The sequence below is a fragment of the Homarus americanus genome, unplaced genomic scaffold (genome assembly GCF_018991925.1).
Source record: "Homarus americanus isolate GMGI-L3 unplaced genomic scaffold, GMGI_Hamer_2.0 scaffold5895, whole genome shotgun sequence".
NCBI lineage: Eukaryota > Metazoa > Arthropoda > Malacostraca > Decapoda > Nephropidae > Homarus > Homarus americanus.
In genome coordinates, this window is record NW_024756090.1 from 1 (window position 1) to 17,373 (window position 17,373).

Below are 17,373 nucleotides of genomic sequence, written 5' to 3' on the forward strand. Positions count from 1 at the left end.
CTCGTAACACCATCTGTGAGGGAATTAATTCACCACATGATGCCCCTCATAACACCATCTGTGAGGGAATTACTACACCACGTTATGTCCCTCATAACACCATCTATGAGGGAATTACTACACCACGTGATGCCCCTCATAACACCATCTGGGAGGGACTTACCACACTACGTGTTTGCTGTTGAAAACCTACATTAATCTGTATGTTCACTGTATGTTCTTTTACCATTCTCTAATGAAGGCCTTTGTTAAACCACCAATGTATGAAATAAGACATTTATGTCCAATGTATATTTTAAGCCTTCGGGAGGCAGAACATTTTCAATAATCCGTTCATTATTATTTTTATTATTATTATTAAACACACACACACACACACACACACACACGAATAAGGACGCTTCTCTGTTATTCTCCAAGCTAAAATCTGCTTTTAAGTCTACGGATTTATTGTAATGTTGACTACTTAATTCGGCAGTAAATAGTGTTCCAAAAATCTGATGTTAACCTCTGACAGGCTATCACGTTCTCATATAATAATGTTAACAAAAAGCGTTCCGATATCCTAATGTTAACACACTTAATTATTATTTTACATAAGTGTCATAATTTTAATTGAATCAATTATTTTATGCCGAGTGTAGCTTAAATATGAGTAGAGGGTACCTGACACCACTGAATAATAATAATAAAAATAATGATGATTATAGGAATGATAAAAAGGTCGTTTCTTCCACAGATTATTAACGTCCTAAGTTTTTACAATACATTTTTATACTTGTATGAAAGTAAATAATTTTCTTTACAATAGTGATAACATTTGTTACTCTTCATCTGGGTCAATGTAAGTCATTAACGGTGGCAGGCAGTGCAGCGTGAGGCTATGGCCAAGATCAAATACCTCTTCAGTGACAACAAACATTCGTATGTGGCTGCATGATCGAGTTACACATAAGGTTAAGCAGCATGGTGATTTGGTCAGACAGCACGTCCTCTCCTACGTGATGGTCGTCTGTACACCTGAGGTGTTCACTGGTGTACACGGAGCTGTCCACCAGCCCTCGACGGTACAGTTCTTCACACTCACTGATCCCCGCCAGGTTGAGAGGCACACCAGTGTCCCACCACCACACTCCACCACCAGTCTCTCTGGGGTCCAAATGGTCTCTGTTGGTCCTGGTAGTTTGTTGTATCGCAGTGTTGGTCGTGGGACCCTGGGGGACGGGGGAGTGTTGTTGTAAAGACCCAGTGATTGGTGTTGGAAAGGTGTAAGAGACGTGGGGCGTGGCAGGAGAAAGATGGTGGTCTTTATACTGACGGAGATAATACTGGAACAGCATCTCGCTCCAGTCGAAGGTGGCATCCCCTAAGATTGACACCATGTTGTAGATTGTTCCAGTAAGACTGTGCTCCCTGTAGCGACCCTGAGACACCACCAACACCCGTGTCCTCTGAGCGATCTGAAATCAAAATAATTTTCATGGAACTTTGTGTCTGTGGTTACCGTAGCGGGGTACCAATACACTGAGTTGGCCTTCCAGCAATTCCTTAGTTGAACTCCCAAAAAGACAGTGTGTGACTAATCCAGTGTGAGGCATCAGTAGTTTTACCACCTTATCCTGAATGATTTGCCGTAAAACAAAAACAAGTTTATAGTTATTAAGAAGAAATTCATAAATACCCGACTGGTTAACTGATAATTACCAGAAGAAAGGGAGAGATGTATAGTACAGTACTAGTTGTGTTTCAACCTGTTATAATTTCATGTTTAAAACGAGTGACATACAAATGATTAAAATGAAAAGATTGAGAAATATGAATGGATGAAAAGGTGACGTATTGAAATGGTTAATTCAAGTTCGAGTAAAAGTGAATTGAAGGAAAAGACATTAGCAAGGTAACGGAGAGGATGAGGAGGTGAGGGAGCGACCACAAGGACTTACTGACCTGGTGTAGGAGAGGGACGACCTGTTGATGCATCTCTCTCACGACCTCCAGCACGCCGGAGGTGGAACTCCTCCTCATCATCATAAGTAGCATCATCCACGAGGTGTAGCCTGAGGAAGTGGGCGAGTATAATACACCCTGTCTCTCATCTGTCTTCCTCTCTCTAAATATCCATCAATTTGTGTTATACCTGGTGTTGCTTGAGGACAGATGTACTACACTGACTCTATATCTATGGGTGTAGCCCCGAGGAAAAAGTATCCTATACATTTAAGAACATAAGAACATAAGAAAGTGGGATACTGCAGGAGGCCGACTGGCCCATACAGGGCAGATCCTTTCACACCCATCCCAGCACTTCCATGTGCCTATCCAACTTCGTCTTGGCTCCCTAGCGTCCTGATCCTACTATAGCACTCGGTAGCCTATTCCACATATCCACAACTCTATTACCAAACCAATTGCTTGCCTATATCCTTTCTGAATCGGAATTTATCTAATTTAAAGCCATTTTGTTCTAGTTATTTCGTTGTTACTGAGCTTCAGAACATCTTCCATTTTACCCTTGTTAATCCCACTTACCCACTTGTACACCCTCTATCATATCATCCCTATAAGAGTACCTTCAGGTAAGGTTAACCTTATGGTGGGTGTGAGACAATCTGCCGTCACTGAGATGTTAACAAAGGTAAGATAAGTATAATGAAAAACAAACCACGACGCTACAGTATGAATACAATTGTGCACATATGTCAGAAAAAAGGCTCATTTCATTATATACATACTATATACTGGAAAATAAAGTGCATTAAATCGTCTTTCAGATACTTTACTTTCGATAAGTTTGGGCGCGATCGGTGAATTACGTTAGATAATATTAGGTTTGGTTTAACATTAAAAAACGGGAGTGAAATCAGAATTGTTTCCCCACAAATATGTACAGTGCAATATTGTATTGTACATAAGACAGTAAATATCTATCGTCATTTTACTGAGTGTGTAAAATTTTTCATGTTTAAAACAGAAGGCAGGGCCAATATTATGACACCTGCATATTAAGACAGCAACTGAGGCTACGTCAGACGAGCGCTTGCCCGCCTCCTACCTGCAGGTCTTACAAAAGTCTACATTATAATATCATGATATAAAGTCTACGCCAGACGAAGGTTCGCCCACTAACTGCTTACAGTGGATGTGTTGTGGCGGTTGTTGTCTTACCTATTATAAGAATGTGAGGGAGCGGGTCTTTCCCTCTGGCCCACCGACTTAGTTGTCTCAGTTCCTTGGTCTCCTGAACCTTGGACGGCGTTACCTCCATGAACGTCCTGAAACTGTGACCCAATTACTGACGGCTGTGTCTTTGACACCAACACCAACAACGGTGATAACAACAACAGCGCTTACTACAGAAGAGCTAACAACAGCATCAAATCGAGAAATAACAGTGAAATAATCTCAATAAGTCGGCGACAGTCAGGCAGGGAATAGAGTGACAGCAGGTAACAGTAACAGCTACCACTCGTACAGCTAAGAGTATCAACAATGACTTATTCTTTGACCAGCTGCAGGAAGTAGTTAACAGCAGACAGTAGAGAACAGCAGCAAAAGCAGCACTAACAGTTCAGCTGTGAGTCGTGAAGGTCATGCACTAAAAAACAGGAAGTAAAAAACATATTAAAAACACAAATTCAACATAATTAAACATCACAAAAGATGTTAAGTAGGACAAACCCAACACATAAGAAAATGTATGCAAATAATGATTATAAACAGCGTAAACATCACATTTAAAAAACATTTCCCAGTAACCATTAGAACATCTCAAATAGAAATGTAACATCTCATATATGACACATATTGTAAAATTAACCATTAAAACATTCCCAGTATAATTTTAACATCACTCAGTAACCATGAGGCACCATCCCAACATCAGTAAGCACTCCCGCCATACCTGAAGGAGACACGGAGGCGCGGGTGTACAGGTGTGGCGGCCTCCATGTCGGTGTGTAGCTTAAATGTGGTCCTCCTCATCTCCTCGTAGCTCATGGTTGTGTTCTGCGGCCACCAGGGATGACAACTATGAGTTTTTATCTTTAATAATATATATACTTATATGTCAGAGAGAGAAAGAGAAGGAGAGAGTTATATATAATCAGCCAGAGAGAATATTCAGAAGTATCAGTGACTCACCAGAAGGTGGATCAGGTACCGATATTCACTGTCGGTTCTCTGAAGAAACTCATAAAACAATACCCTGATATTTGAGTCGCCCAGAAAAGCGATCCAGAAGGAATTTTTGTTCTTGAGTCTGTGGGCGAAGCAGGCGGTGACGGAGGGTGGGTGGTCAAAGGGCACTATGGCACAGGGCACGTAGGGCAACACTCCGCCGTTGGCATCAATCCTACTGTTGAGGCGGAGGAAGGGTGTTTGACCTTCCTTCTTGTGGTCATCCTCTTGACTCTTGTTAGTGTGGTGTTGGAAGGTTAAGAGTGTAGGAAGCAGCGCCGCCAGACTGCGGTAATCCTCGGTGGAAGCTCCTGACGACGACGACCTCTTCTGCAGCAGATGTCTCACCCCTTTGACAGCCGCTGACAGGTGTTGGTCCTCCCGAGGGTGTAGCGGCGTCCACCTGTCGCTCGTCAAGCTGCTGTTGTCTGCAGGATTTTGTAGCAGGTGAGCAGCGAAAAGTGTTTTTTCATCTGGCACACCAGTGATGGTGAAGAGGGAGCGACACCTGTTTACTGACACACCTGTCTGGCCTGTTTCTCCACGGTAAACAAGTGGTCCTCTCCCCTGCTCACCAGCCTCATCACTATATATGTCACCATCTTTGTCACTCTCCTTAACATTATCCTCTTGGTAAACGCTCACCAACAAAACGAATATTATAGCTGACGCTGTAACACTTGTTTTATTACAACACTTTTGTATAAGATTTGTTCGTAGCACAAAAACCATCTTTCTCGAGTAGGGGTTAACCGTTTGAAGGGCAGTGTCCCACTTGGGTATTATATTCTGGTTGACACCAGAAGATTTTATTCAGCTGAGAGTAACCACTGCCACTCAAAGGGTTAACACCGACACACAGTGAGGTGAACACGAACCTTCTCCTCACATCTTCAATATAAACACAAACTTTTCCTCTTCCAGTGTTCGTTCACCTGGGCCTCACTTGTGCTTATCTAGTTGCTGAATGTAGATTAAATTGTTCTCCAATAATAACAAGAGTGACTCAGACATCATCAGTGAATTATGACACGAGAGATAATGTATGATTGTGTGACTTGTGTTTTATATTGAGCCGGACGGAGGCAGCGGCCACCATCACCACACACCGAGACGAGTGCAGCGTGTTGACCCCTCACAGCCACGTCTCAGCCGGAAACACCTCAGTTTATCACTTTAGAATTTCCTATAAATTTCCTTCAAATCAAATATGGCCGTCAAACTCCAAAATGGTCACTTTACTGCCGTTAATTTACATTGAGTTTCTGTAGCTTTTGTTTGTCTTGGTTTTTATATTTGTCTAATGTAGAGATTTCTGACATGAACTAAATATTTATACAAAAATACTTAGTAACGTTTAAGTTAGTTTAAACAAGCAAATAGAAAACTATTAATTGACCAGGTTCTCCCTTAAACCTACATGGTACACCTACACAGTACACCTGCATGGTACACCTGCACCTTACACCTACACAGTACACCTGCTTGGTATACCTGCACCTTACACCTACACGCTACACATACGCATTACATCTATACGGTACACCTACACGGTACACCTACACGGTACACCTACACGTTAAGTTGCAATATAAACAAAAATAACTATTTGTGGTTGGAGTTTCCTTGACATACAGCATCACTTGTACCGATCCGTGGTGACCCCTTCTGCCACACACACACACACACACACACACACACACACACACACACACACACACACACTAAGACTTTGCTGTTACTCGGAATCGAGAATGCCGATCATCCAGAAATGAGTTATTACGGATGTCACCTTCGTTGGTGAGTTTTAAGGTGGCCTCCATGAACGTCCTGAAACTGTGACCCAATTACTGACGGCTGTGGCTTTGACACCAACACCAACAACGGTGATAACAACAACAGCGCTTACTACAGAAGAGATAACAACAGCAACAACTTGAGAAATAACAGTGAAATAATCTCAATAAGTCGGCGACAGTCAGGCAGGGAATAGAGTGACAGCAGGTAACAGTAACAGCTACCACTCGTACAGCTGAGAGTATCAACAATGACTTATTCTTTGACCAGCTGCAGGAAGTAGTTAACAGCAGACAGTAGAGAACAGCAGCAAAAGCAGCACTAACAGTACAGCTGTGAGTCGTGGAGGTCATGCACTAAAAAACAGGGAATAAAAAACACATTAAAAACACAATTTCAACATAATTAAACATCACAAAAGATGTTAAGTAGGACAAACCCAACACATAAGAAAACTTATGCAAATAATTTTATAAACAGCGTAAACATCACATTTAAGAAACATTTCTCAGTAACCATTAGAACATCTCAAATAGAAATGTAACATCACATATATGACACATATTGTAAAATTTACCATTAAGATATTCCCATCAGAATTTTAACATCACTTAGAAACCATGAGGCACCGTCCCAACATCAGTAAGCACTCCCGCCAGACCTGAAGGAGATACGGAGGCGCGGGTGTACAGGTGTGGCGACAGCAATGTCGGTGTGTAGCTTAAATGTGGTCCTCCACATCTCGTAGCTCATGGGTGTGTTCTGCGGCCACCAGGGATGACAACTATGAGTTTGTATCTTTATTAATATATATATATATACACCAGACTCACACTCTCACACCAGCCCCACACTCTCACAACAGCCTCACACCCTCACACCAGCCTCACACTCTCACACCGGCTTCAGACACTTACACCAGCCTCACACTCTCACACCAGCCTCACACTCTCACACCAGCCCCACACTCTCACATCAGCCTTACACCTTCACACTCTCACACCAGCCTTACACTCTCACACCAGCCTCCACTCTCACACTAGCCTTACACTCTCACACCAGCCTCACACTCTCCACCAGCCTCAGACTTTCACACCAACCTCACACTCTCACACCCTCACACCAGCCTGACACTCTCAAACCTTGTCTCCCACTCTCACACCAGCCTCACACCTCCACCTTCACACCAGCCCCACACCCTCCACACCAGCCTCACACCCTCACCCCAGCCTCACACCCTCACACCAGCCTCACACTCATACACCAGCCTCACACTCTCACACCAGCCTCACACCCTCACTCCAGTCTCACACTCTCACACCAGCCTCACACTATTATTATTATATTATCACACACACACACACACACACACGATCACGTCAACAATTCTGCTCCCGACTATACCGCCCTTTAGGATTTATTGAACAGTCTCCAAAACTGGGCCACCGACAACCACGTCACCATCAACCATACCAAGACCATGGTTATGCACATCAACCTCTCCTCCGACATTGTCCCACCCCCTTCCCTTACTTTAGGTCCCAACACACTCCAGGTTGTAGATTCTACTAAGCTTTTCGGCGTCACCATAGACAACAAACTAAATTGGAAACCACACGTCAGTGAAGTTGTCAAGTCCTCCAGTTTTCGTCTCCACCTCCTCCGCCGACTCAAGTCCCTCGGAGTTCCTGCATCCGAGCTCCTCAGTGTTTACTCAACATTCGTACTTCCCATGCTCACCTATGCCTCCCCCACCTGGTCTTCCTCCCTAAATGCCACACAACGTAAACACCTAGAAAAAGTGCAAAAGAGGGCATGCAAGATTATTCTCTCCCCTTCCTACTCCACTTTTCAAGAAGCGCTCAACACACTGACCCTTTCGACTCTCACTGACCATCACCATGACCTCATCTGCAAATTTGGTAAGAAGCTTCTGCACCATCCTCGACACCTGCTCCTTCTACCACCTGAGTGAGATCCCTAGCCCGAGAATTGCTGTTCGACACCACAACCGCACCCAGCCCATACGTACCCAGTCCCAACCATTGTAAAAATTATCAATAACTTGTAATAAACCAGTTATCCACTCCCAGTAAATCCTACTTCTTGCACTGTCACTATGTTGAAATGCCCTGTAGTTTGAGCCTTTCTCCATCATATCTTATTTGTATCACTTATGTTACTTGTTTATTATTTGTAAATCGAAACCCATTCCCCAATTATGTAACTGTATATTTTCAGCCTTCTGGCTGCTATGCTCCTTTAATAAACCGTTAATTATTATTATTATTATTATTATTATTATTATTATTATTATTATTATTATTATTATTATTATTATTATTATTATTACACACACACACACACGAATAAGGACGCTTCTCTGTTATTCTTCAAACCAAAAATATGCTTGTAAATCTCCGGATTTATTGTAATGTTCACTACTTCTTTCGGCAGTAAATAGTGTTCCAAAAATCTGCTGTTAACACCTGACAGGCTATCACGTTCTCATATCGTAATGATAACAAAAAGCGTTCCGATATCCTAATGTTAACACACCTTAATTATTATTGTACATAAGCGTCATAATTTTAATTGAATCAATTATTTTTATGACGAGTGTTGCTTAAAGGTGAGTAGAGGGTACCTGACACCACTGAATAATAATAATATTGACGATAGTAATGATAAAGGTCGTTTCTTCCAAAGTGTATTAACTTCTTCCTAAGTTTTTACAATACATTTCTATACTTGTGCAAAAGTAAATAATTTTCTTTGGAATAGAGATAACTTTTGTTACTCTTTATCTGCGTCAATGTGAGTCATTAGCGGCGGCAGGCAATGCAGTGTGAGGCTATGACCAAGATCTAACTACTTCTTCGATGACAACAAACACTCGTGTGTGGCTGCATGATTGAGTTACACATATGGTTAAACAACATGGTGATTTGGTCAGCCAGCACGTCCTCTCCTACGTGCTAGTTGTCTATACACCTGAGGTGTTCACTGGTGTACACGGATTTGTCCACAAGCCCTCAACGGTACAGTTCCTTACACTCACTGATCCCCGCCAGCCCGCCAGATTGAGCGGCACACCAGTGTCCCACCATCACACTCCACCACCAGTCCCTCTGGGGTCCAGATAGTCTCTGCTGGTCCTGGTAGTTTGTGGTCTCACAGTGTTGGGTGCGGGACCTTGGGGGACGGGGGAGTGTTGCTGGAGAGACCCATTGATGGGTGTTGGAGAGGTGTAGGAGACGTGGGGCGAGGCGGGAGAAAGGTGGTAGTCTTCATATTAACGGAGATAATACTGGAACAACATCTCGCTCCAGTCGATGGGCGCATCACCAAACAATGAACCTCATGTTATATAGCCTTCAATAAATCTGCGCTCCCTGTAGCGAACCCTGAGACACCACAAGCACCCGCGCCCTTTGAGCGATCTGAAACAAAATAATTTTCACTGAACTTGGTGTCTGTGGTTACCGTGGCGGGGTACCAATACACCAATGCACTGAGTCGGTCTTCCAGCAATTCCTAAGTCGAAACTCCCAAAAAGACAGTGTGACTAATCCTTGTGAGACAGCAGTAGTTGTACTACCTTCTCTTGAATTTGCTGTAAAACACAAACAAGTTTATAGTTATTAAGATGAAATTCATAAATACCCGACTGGTTAACTGATAATTACCAGAAGAAAGGGAAAGATGTATATGTACCAGTTGTGTTTGAAACTGTTATAATTTTATGTCTAAAACGAGAGACATACAAAAGATAAAAATAAAAAGATTGAGAAAATAGGAATGTGTGAAAAGGTGACATAGTGAATTGGTTAACTCAAGTTCGAGTTAAAGTGAATTGAAGGAAAAGACATTTACAGATAATGGTGAGAAAGGGGAGGTGAAGGAACGACCAGAAGGACTTACTGATATGGTGTAGGAGAGGGACGACCTGTTGATGCATCTCTCTCATGACCTCCGATCGGTGAATTACGTTAGATTATATTATTAGGTTTGGTTTAACATCAATAAACAGGAGTGAACTCAGAATTGTTCTCACACAAAATATGTACAGTACATTATTGTATAGTACACAGGACAGTAAATATCTATCGTGATTATACTTAGTGTGTAAATATTTTTCATGTTTAAAACAGAAGTCGAGGCCAATATCATCACACCTGCTTATTCAGACAGCAACTGAAGCTCCGCCAGACGAGCGCTCGCCCCTCTCCTACCTGCAGATCTTGCAAAAGTCCACCTTATAATATCATGGTTTTAAAGTCTACGATAGACGAAGGTTCGCCCACTAACTGCTTGCTGTGGAGGTGTTGTGGCGGTTATTGTCTTACCTATTATAAGGATGTGAGGGAGGGGATCCTCCCACCTTATCCACCGACTTAGTTCTCTCACTTCCTTGGTCTCCTGAACCTTGGAAGGCGTTACTTCCGCGAATATCCTGAAACTGTAACCCAGTTATTGACGGCTGTGGCCTTGACAACAACACCAGCATCGGTGATAACAGCGACAGCCCTTACTACAGCAGAGATAACAACAGTATCAACATGAGAAATAACAGAAACAGTTGTGACATAATCTCATTTAGTCAGCTGCTCTAAGTACTACAGAGCGACACCTACAGTCTGTACTCACCCCTTAAGAAGTGAATTACACGAAAGCGCTTGGGAACTTCGTGTTTTCTTCTTTCCTTGTGGTTATCAGCATATATATATATATATATATATATATATATATATATATATATATATATATATATATATATATATATATATATATATATATATATATATATATATATATATATATATAGTGACTAGTAACGATGTTAGTAAGCAAATAGACAAACTAAAGCCTAATAAGTCACCTGGTCCCGATGAGATATTTGCCAGAGTATTAAAGGAATGTAAGGAAGAGCTTAGTATGCCCTTAGCAAAGTTGTTTAACATGTCCTTAAAAACAGGTGTAGTACCAGAATCCTGGAGGATAGCGAATGTAATACCGATTTTCAAGAAGGGGGATAGATCACTATCTTCTAACTACCGCCCAATCAGTCTAACATCAATAGTAGGCAAATTACTGGAAGCAATCATTTCAAACTCTATTCGAAATCACCTGGAGAAGCACCGATTGATCAATGATTCCCAGCATGGCTTCACAAGCGGACGTTCTTGCCTAACTAATCTATTAACATTCTTTTCATCAGTTTTTGAATCAGTGGACGAGGGCACAATTATGATGTGGTATATCTCGACTTTAGCAAAGCCTTCGACAGAGTCCCCCACGAAAGACTAATTAGAAAGGTAGAAGCTCATGGCATCAAAGGTGGCATCCTTAAATGGATTAGGGCGTGGTTACAGGACAGAAAACAGCGAGTGAGCATTAACGGCACTAAGTCCCATTGGAGCAACGTCACAAGTGGAGTTCCCCAAGGCTCAGTACTTGGACCATTATTGTTTATTATATACATAAACGACATAGATATCGGCATAGACAGCAACATAAGTAAATTTGCTGATGATACTAAAATAGGACGTGTTATCAAATCTGACGAGGACTCGGCAAAACTACAGGAGGATCTAAACAAATTTTTCGAATGGTCTGAAAAATGGCAGATGACATTCAACATCGACAAATGTAAAGTACTCAGTATAGGAAATGTAAACAGGGAAACCAGATACCAGATGAACAACGATGCCATAGAGAAATCCGACTGCGAGAGAGATTTAGGAGTAATGATAAGTAGGAACCTTAAGCCAAGTAAACAATGTGTTTTTGCTCGTAACAAGGCTAATAAAGTACTTGGGTTCATACAAAGGAGTGTTAGTTACAAGACTAGCGAGGTCATCCTAAAACTGTATCTTGCTCTTGTGAGACCACACCTGGATTATGCAGTTCAGTTCTGGTCACCGTATTACAGAATGGATATAGAATCCTTGGAAAGAATTCAGAGGAGAATGACAAGACTAATCCCGGGCATTAGGAACCTTGAGTATAGAGACAGGTTAAAGCATCTTAATCTGCACTCCCTTGAGAGACGTAGAGCGAGGGGCGACCTGATAGAGGTGTATAAGTGGAAGGCAGGGCTAAACAAAGGGGACATTACAAAGGTACTCAAATTATCCAACCAGGAGCGAACTCGTAACAATGGTTTTAAATTGGACAAATTTAGATTTAGGCGTGAAATAGGTAAACACTGGTTTGGAAACAGAGTAGTGGATGAATGGAACAAGTTACCAAATATCATCATTAACTCGAATACGCTGAATTGCTTCAAACATAGGTTGGATGCTCATATGAGCAATAGGGGTTGGGTGTAAACGGGACTGCCCAGTATGGGCCAATAGGCCAGCTGCAGTTTCCTCCATTCTTATGTTCTTATGTTCTATATATATATATATATATTTCATTAGCCCAATAAAGCACATGGGACTTCTACATAAGCTCGTTGAACAGGCTTTGTGTGAAATATAACAAAGTCTAGGACTGCTTTTAGTATCCTGGTGGTCCAGCGGTTAGCGTTCCCCGGTCACAGTCATAGGCTTGTGTGCCGTGAGTTCGAATCCTGGCAGGTTGAGGTGTTGATGTATATATATATATATATATATATATATATATATATATATATATATATATATCACTGTAGGTGTCGCTGTGTAGTACTTAGAACAGCTGACTTATTGAGATTATGTCACAACTTTTTCCAATCACTCGGTATGGTCATATTAAAAACACGCTTTTTTTTGTCTTACAATACGGAAACCTTCATCCACTTCAATTTTCATTATTTCAAAATGTTTCTTTAGGATGATTCCTTGGAAATCATCAAAGGGGCGGTCAGACATCTTCAGGACACGTTGTGGGATGATTGATCTAAGCATAACTTTTTCACTAAGGCATGTCTGGAGAAATTTCGAGTGTATTTTCAATTTGTGGGCCTTGATCATCGAAGAGGAGTATTCAGTAACGAAAGTAGACAGACCAGGAGAGCTTGTAGAGAAGTAGAAGAAGTGGCGCGTGGAATCCATTATGCAAGTAAATCACTGTACTGTAGGTGTGCGTAATCCAGGTACATGCTGATAACCACGAGGAAAAAAGAAAATACGAAGTTCCCAAGCGCTTTCGTGTAATTCACATCTTCAAGGGTGAGTACAGACTAAGGAGAAATACATATCAAGGCTTATATATACAGTAGAGGAGGGTGATATTAAGAATAATATGGATCTGGTTGATAAACTCAATAACTTACACATTAACTATGATTTTAAACTGGTCAGTTTTGATGTAACATCACTCTTTACAAAGGTCCCAGTTGATGATTTATTGGAGTTCCTCATAGATTCCCTGGACAATATTTCATTGCCTGTCTCGAAAGACGACTTCATCGAACTCATCAAACTATGTATTAAGGATTGTAAATTTGAATTCAATGGAGAATATTATGCTCAAAAATTTTGTATGGCAATGGGTAATCCACTCTTACCAGTATTAAGCAACCTATATATGGAATTCTTTGTAAAGAAACTATTAAGTAATATTTTACCACCTTCAACAGTCTGGTTTAGATATGTAGATGATGTATTATGTCTCTGGCCATGTAATGAGGACCTAAAAGCTTTCCTGCCACAACTTAACCCCCTCGATCAAATTCACTGTGGAATTAGAGCAAGACTGTAAATTGCCATTCCTAGACTGTCTGATACATAGAATAGGTAACACTTTTAAGTTCAGTATTTATAGAAAACCAACTAATGTGTGTTCATACATTCATTATTATTCTGCCCACCATAATAGAGTCAAACAGTCAGTATTTTCAACAATGTTTTTACGTGCTTTGAGAATTTGCAAGTAAATCACTGTAGGTGCGCATGATCCAGGTATATGCTGATAATCAGCATATATATATATATATATATATATATATATATATATATATATATATATATATATATATATGTATGCTGATAACCACAAGGAAAGAGGAAAACACGAAGTTCCCAAGCGCTTTCGTGTAATTCACATCTTCAGGGGTGAGTACAGACAGTCTGTACTCACCCCTGAAGATGTGAATTACACGAAAGCGCTTGGGAACTTCGTGTTTTCCTCTTTCCTTGTGGTTATCAGCATATACCTAGATCACGCGCACCTACAGTGATTTACTTGCATATATATATATATATATATATATATGTAACCGGTCGGAATTTGCTGGACTTTAATTTCTCACTTGACTTGGGGTTTATTAAAATTTAATAGATGGTAAAGGCAGTGGAAGCGCCCCTTTGAGAAAAATCCCGAACCAGCACAAGAACACTTAAATCTACTACACAAAATGAACTGTCCGTGACCCGTGGAAGGATAGCGTCTGTGACTGGGATGAATGAGACACTGTAAAATTTAGACACTTATATTCCCTCCAACACTACAAACACAATCAATTAATGGTACACCAATATGCGCACCTCTTAACTTAAACTTTAAACACTACTCTGGGGAATAAAAGTTATACATGACATAGAAATTATTAGAAACACAGGCAACAATAAATTTGAAGTATTAAGAAATGTTGTTTGCACACATGAACCGGCCTTAAGGGCTTTCACAAACTAATATCAGTCACTTAGGAAATGGTACTAAAAAATAAGAAATTAAATACTCCACAATGAATAGGCCTTAAGGGTCTTCAACAAAATAATATCAGTCACTGAGGAATGGTAATAAAAGATAAGAAATTAAATACTCTACAATGAATAGGCCTTAAGGGCTTTCAGCAAAATAATATCACTCAACAAAATTATAGCACCCCAACAGGTGTACACTTCCTAACCTAACCTAACCACTGCTCTGGGGAACAAGGTTATACCTGAGATCAGAATTATGAAGAATTAGAGGCATTAAAAGAATCAAATCACAGTATCACTCTGGTTCCACTTAATGGCACAAACATTCAAAAAAACACTACTATCAAAATTATTTCAGAAATATTAAACTACACACGTCAAGATAATATCAGTCTGAGGAATGGTGTTAACTACACCCGTAATAAGGGAGGGAAAATGTTCCTCTAGGTATCTCCTAGAGACCTAGACTCACGGTCTCAGTGTGTGACCATTAGTTTACTCAGATAGCCTCAGTGTACTCCCAGTGCGTCCATAAAGCGGAAGGGAGTGAGCCAATCAGACCTTGTGCAGTTGAGAGAAACTTTACCTTCCCGTTAGCAAGAGGGTTTCACTAGCTGCTCGGGACATGTGGGGTTGTGCACCGGAGTGGTAAGAACTGATCACCCACTGCTGATGCTGGTCCCGTGTCGTTTTAGTTGTCGGGAGCACTCGTTCACTCAAGAGATCCTTTGCTACCCCGCTAACAGTGACAGGCCTACACTGATCGGTCCAATGGCGACAATCGCCACCCTCAATCATCAACGGCAGTCAATCTCTCGCAGTCAACTCCGGTCAACTCCAGTCAAGTGGGTTCTGACGGAAACCCTGAAATGAACTCACTGTTAGCTCTAGTTTACTTTATCACTGCCCTGTCTAACCCTGTCTGAGATCGAATGAGACTTACTTGTTATACTGCAATAGCGCAGCACAGGTGACTAGGCCACGTGACTATTTCTGATGGACGCGCGGAACGTCTTGTCTGTGTGAATGCTCTCCGGGACTGGGCTAGCCAGCGTCGTGTCTCCTCAAGGCGTTAGCTTGGGCCTACGTGATATATTTACCGCCTAACTAATAACTCCTTGGGACACCCGTAACATTATTCAGACTGCTAAACGATCTATAATAATTTCAAATTCAATAATAGTCCCTTAACTTCATGAATCACATCATTATTAATTCGGTAAATTACATTTAATATCATATAGGCCTAGTTCCGCAATCTCTCGCTACGAGCAGGCAGCGCTCTCTCCCCTCAGATGACCTTGAACGCTCAGTATCACTCATGGCGGGGCATTTGAAATTACTCTGAAATTTCTGGATATTACAATCGACCCCCCTAAAAAAAGACAGCACTGTCCTCATGTGCTGAGAAAACATTCATACGACCCCCCTAAAATTTTGTTCTAAGAACTGCACCTCACCCCTTTTGCTAAATGCAGCATTCCCGTCTTCTCTTCTCTCCTTTTCTCTCCCGCTAACACTCGACCCCCCTAAAAAAAGACAGCACTGCCCTCATGTGCTGAGAGAACAACTTAGAACCCACCTTCAACTCTGTACTATTCCACTCGCAGCTAGCAACTCCATTTCTTCCTAGCCCAACTCAATCCAACCAGAACATCACGCTCCCCTTTTGCCTGGCCCTTAACTAGAGAACCAATGTCAAAATTAATACCAGCCCAAAACAAACATGCTCTCCTTTGGCCTGGCCCTTGAACTAAGAGGAACCAGTGTCAAAAAAAATACACAGTCCAAAACAAGCATGCTCTCCTTTTGCCTGGCCCTTGAGCTAAGAGGAACCAGTGTCAAAAAAAAATACACAGTTCAAAACAAGCATGCTCTCCTTTTGCCTGGCCCTTGAACTAAGAGGAACCAGTGTCAAAAAAAATACTCAGTCCATCTCCAACATGCTCTCCTTTTGCCTGGCCCTTGAGCTAAGAGGAACCAGTGTCAAAACAATACTCAGTCCACGTCTCCGAACCTCATGCCGGCAGACCAACCCTCTGACAATGTACCAGTCCATCTTAGTGAGGCCCTGGACATTACAACCGTACTCTCAATCCCGCTCATGACAGCAACTCAATCCCGCTCATGACAGCAACTCAATCCCGCTCATGACAGCAACCACTACTCAACGCACATCTCTGACCTAACCATCTCTCCAATCCCCTCTGCCCTACTCACAACTCCTCCAACTCACCCCCTACAACCTGCCTTTTCTCATTACCATGCACCCTAAACTGCAATCGGTCGGCTTCGTCTTGTCTCTCAGCTGGAGGGCTCGATCAACCTCTCTGAACTACTTACGTACCCCTATATTTCCCACTTGGACCTCACACTTCCTTGACTGCTGGACGTGTGCCTGACATTCACCCCTTGTTTCCTCCCTGAACCGTTGAATGTGTGCCTGAGACTTCCACTTGAACCTGTTTACCTGTGCTTGATAATCCCTCTTTAGGTCTCCGAACTCCTCTCTCAGCTGTACCAAGGTCCCGCGGCCGTCTCTCTTCCTCCTCATACACATCTCTATTGTCAAGCCTAACCAACTCAGTCCGGGCACAAGGATGAGCATCAGTGCGAGTTCAATCCCTACCATTGCTAACCAACACATGATGGCGTTCATTATCCCAACCACAGTACTATCAGTCACGACATTAAAAACTACGCTCTGCTACCATTTGTAACCGGTCGGAATTTGCTGGACTTTAATTTCTCACTTGACTTGGGG

At 41.8% G+C, this 17,373-nt stretch overlaps 1 protein-coding gene across 2 annotated transcripts; it reads right to left on the reverse strand.

The window, feature by feature from the left end:
- Nucleotides 1-311: 311 nt before the first annotated feature.
- On the reverse strand, nt 312-5,255 carry LOC121856725. Of its 2 annotated transcripts, none has more exons than XM_042352412.1 (5): nt 4,204-5,255; nt 3,902-4,005; nt 3,166-3,278; nt 1,948-2,057; nt 312-1,460 (listed from the first exon to the last, which is right to left on the reverse strand). In XM_042352412.1, exons 1-5 carry the CDS (start codon nt 4,906-4,908, stop codon nt 906-908), a joined length of 1,587 nt encoding a protein of 528 aa, XP_042208346.1. In that variant the 5' UTR covers nt 4,909-5,255; the 3' UTR covers nt 312-905. The 2 variants fall into 2 exon arrangements, with proteins under 2 accessions (XP_042208346.1, XP_042208345.1); XM_042352411.1 differs by having other exon boundaries at nt 313-1,460; nt 4,141-5,254.
- Between the last annotated feature and the right edge of the window lie 12,118 nt (nt 5,256-17,373).

What these genes read in the sequence shown, in the direction of transcription:
- LOC121856725 (XM_042352411.1), bottom strand. Translation starts at nt 4,908, where the DNA reads ATGGTTTTTGTGCTACGAACAAATCTTATACAAAAGTGTTGTAATAAA. An exon ending in GGTACCTGATCCACCTTCTG is followed by an intron (nt 4,006 to 4,140) that starts GTGAGTCACTGA and finishes TGGTGGCCGCAG; the next exon opens with AACACAACCATGAGCTACGA. An exon ending in TCGTCCCTCTCCTACACCAG is followed by an intron (nt 1,461 to 1,947) that starts GTCAGTAAGTCC and finishes TTTTGATTTCAG; the next exon opens with ATCGCTCAGAGGACACGGGT.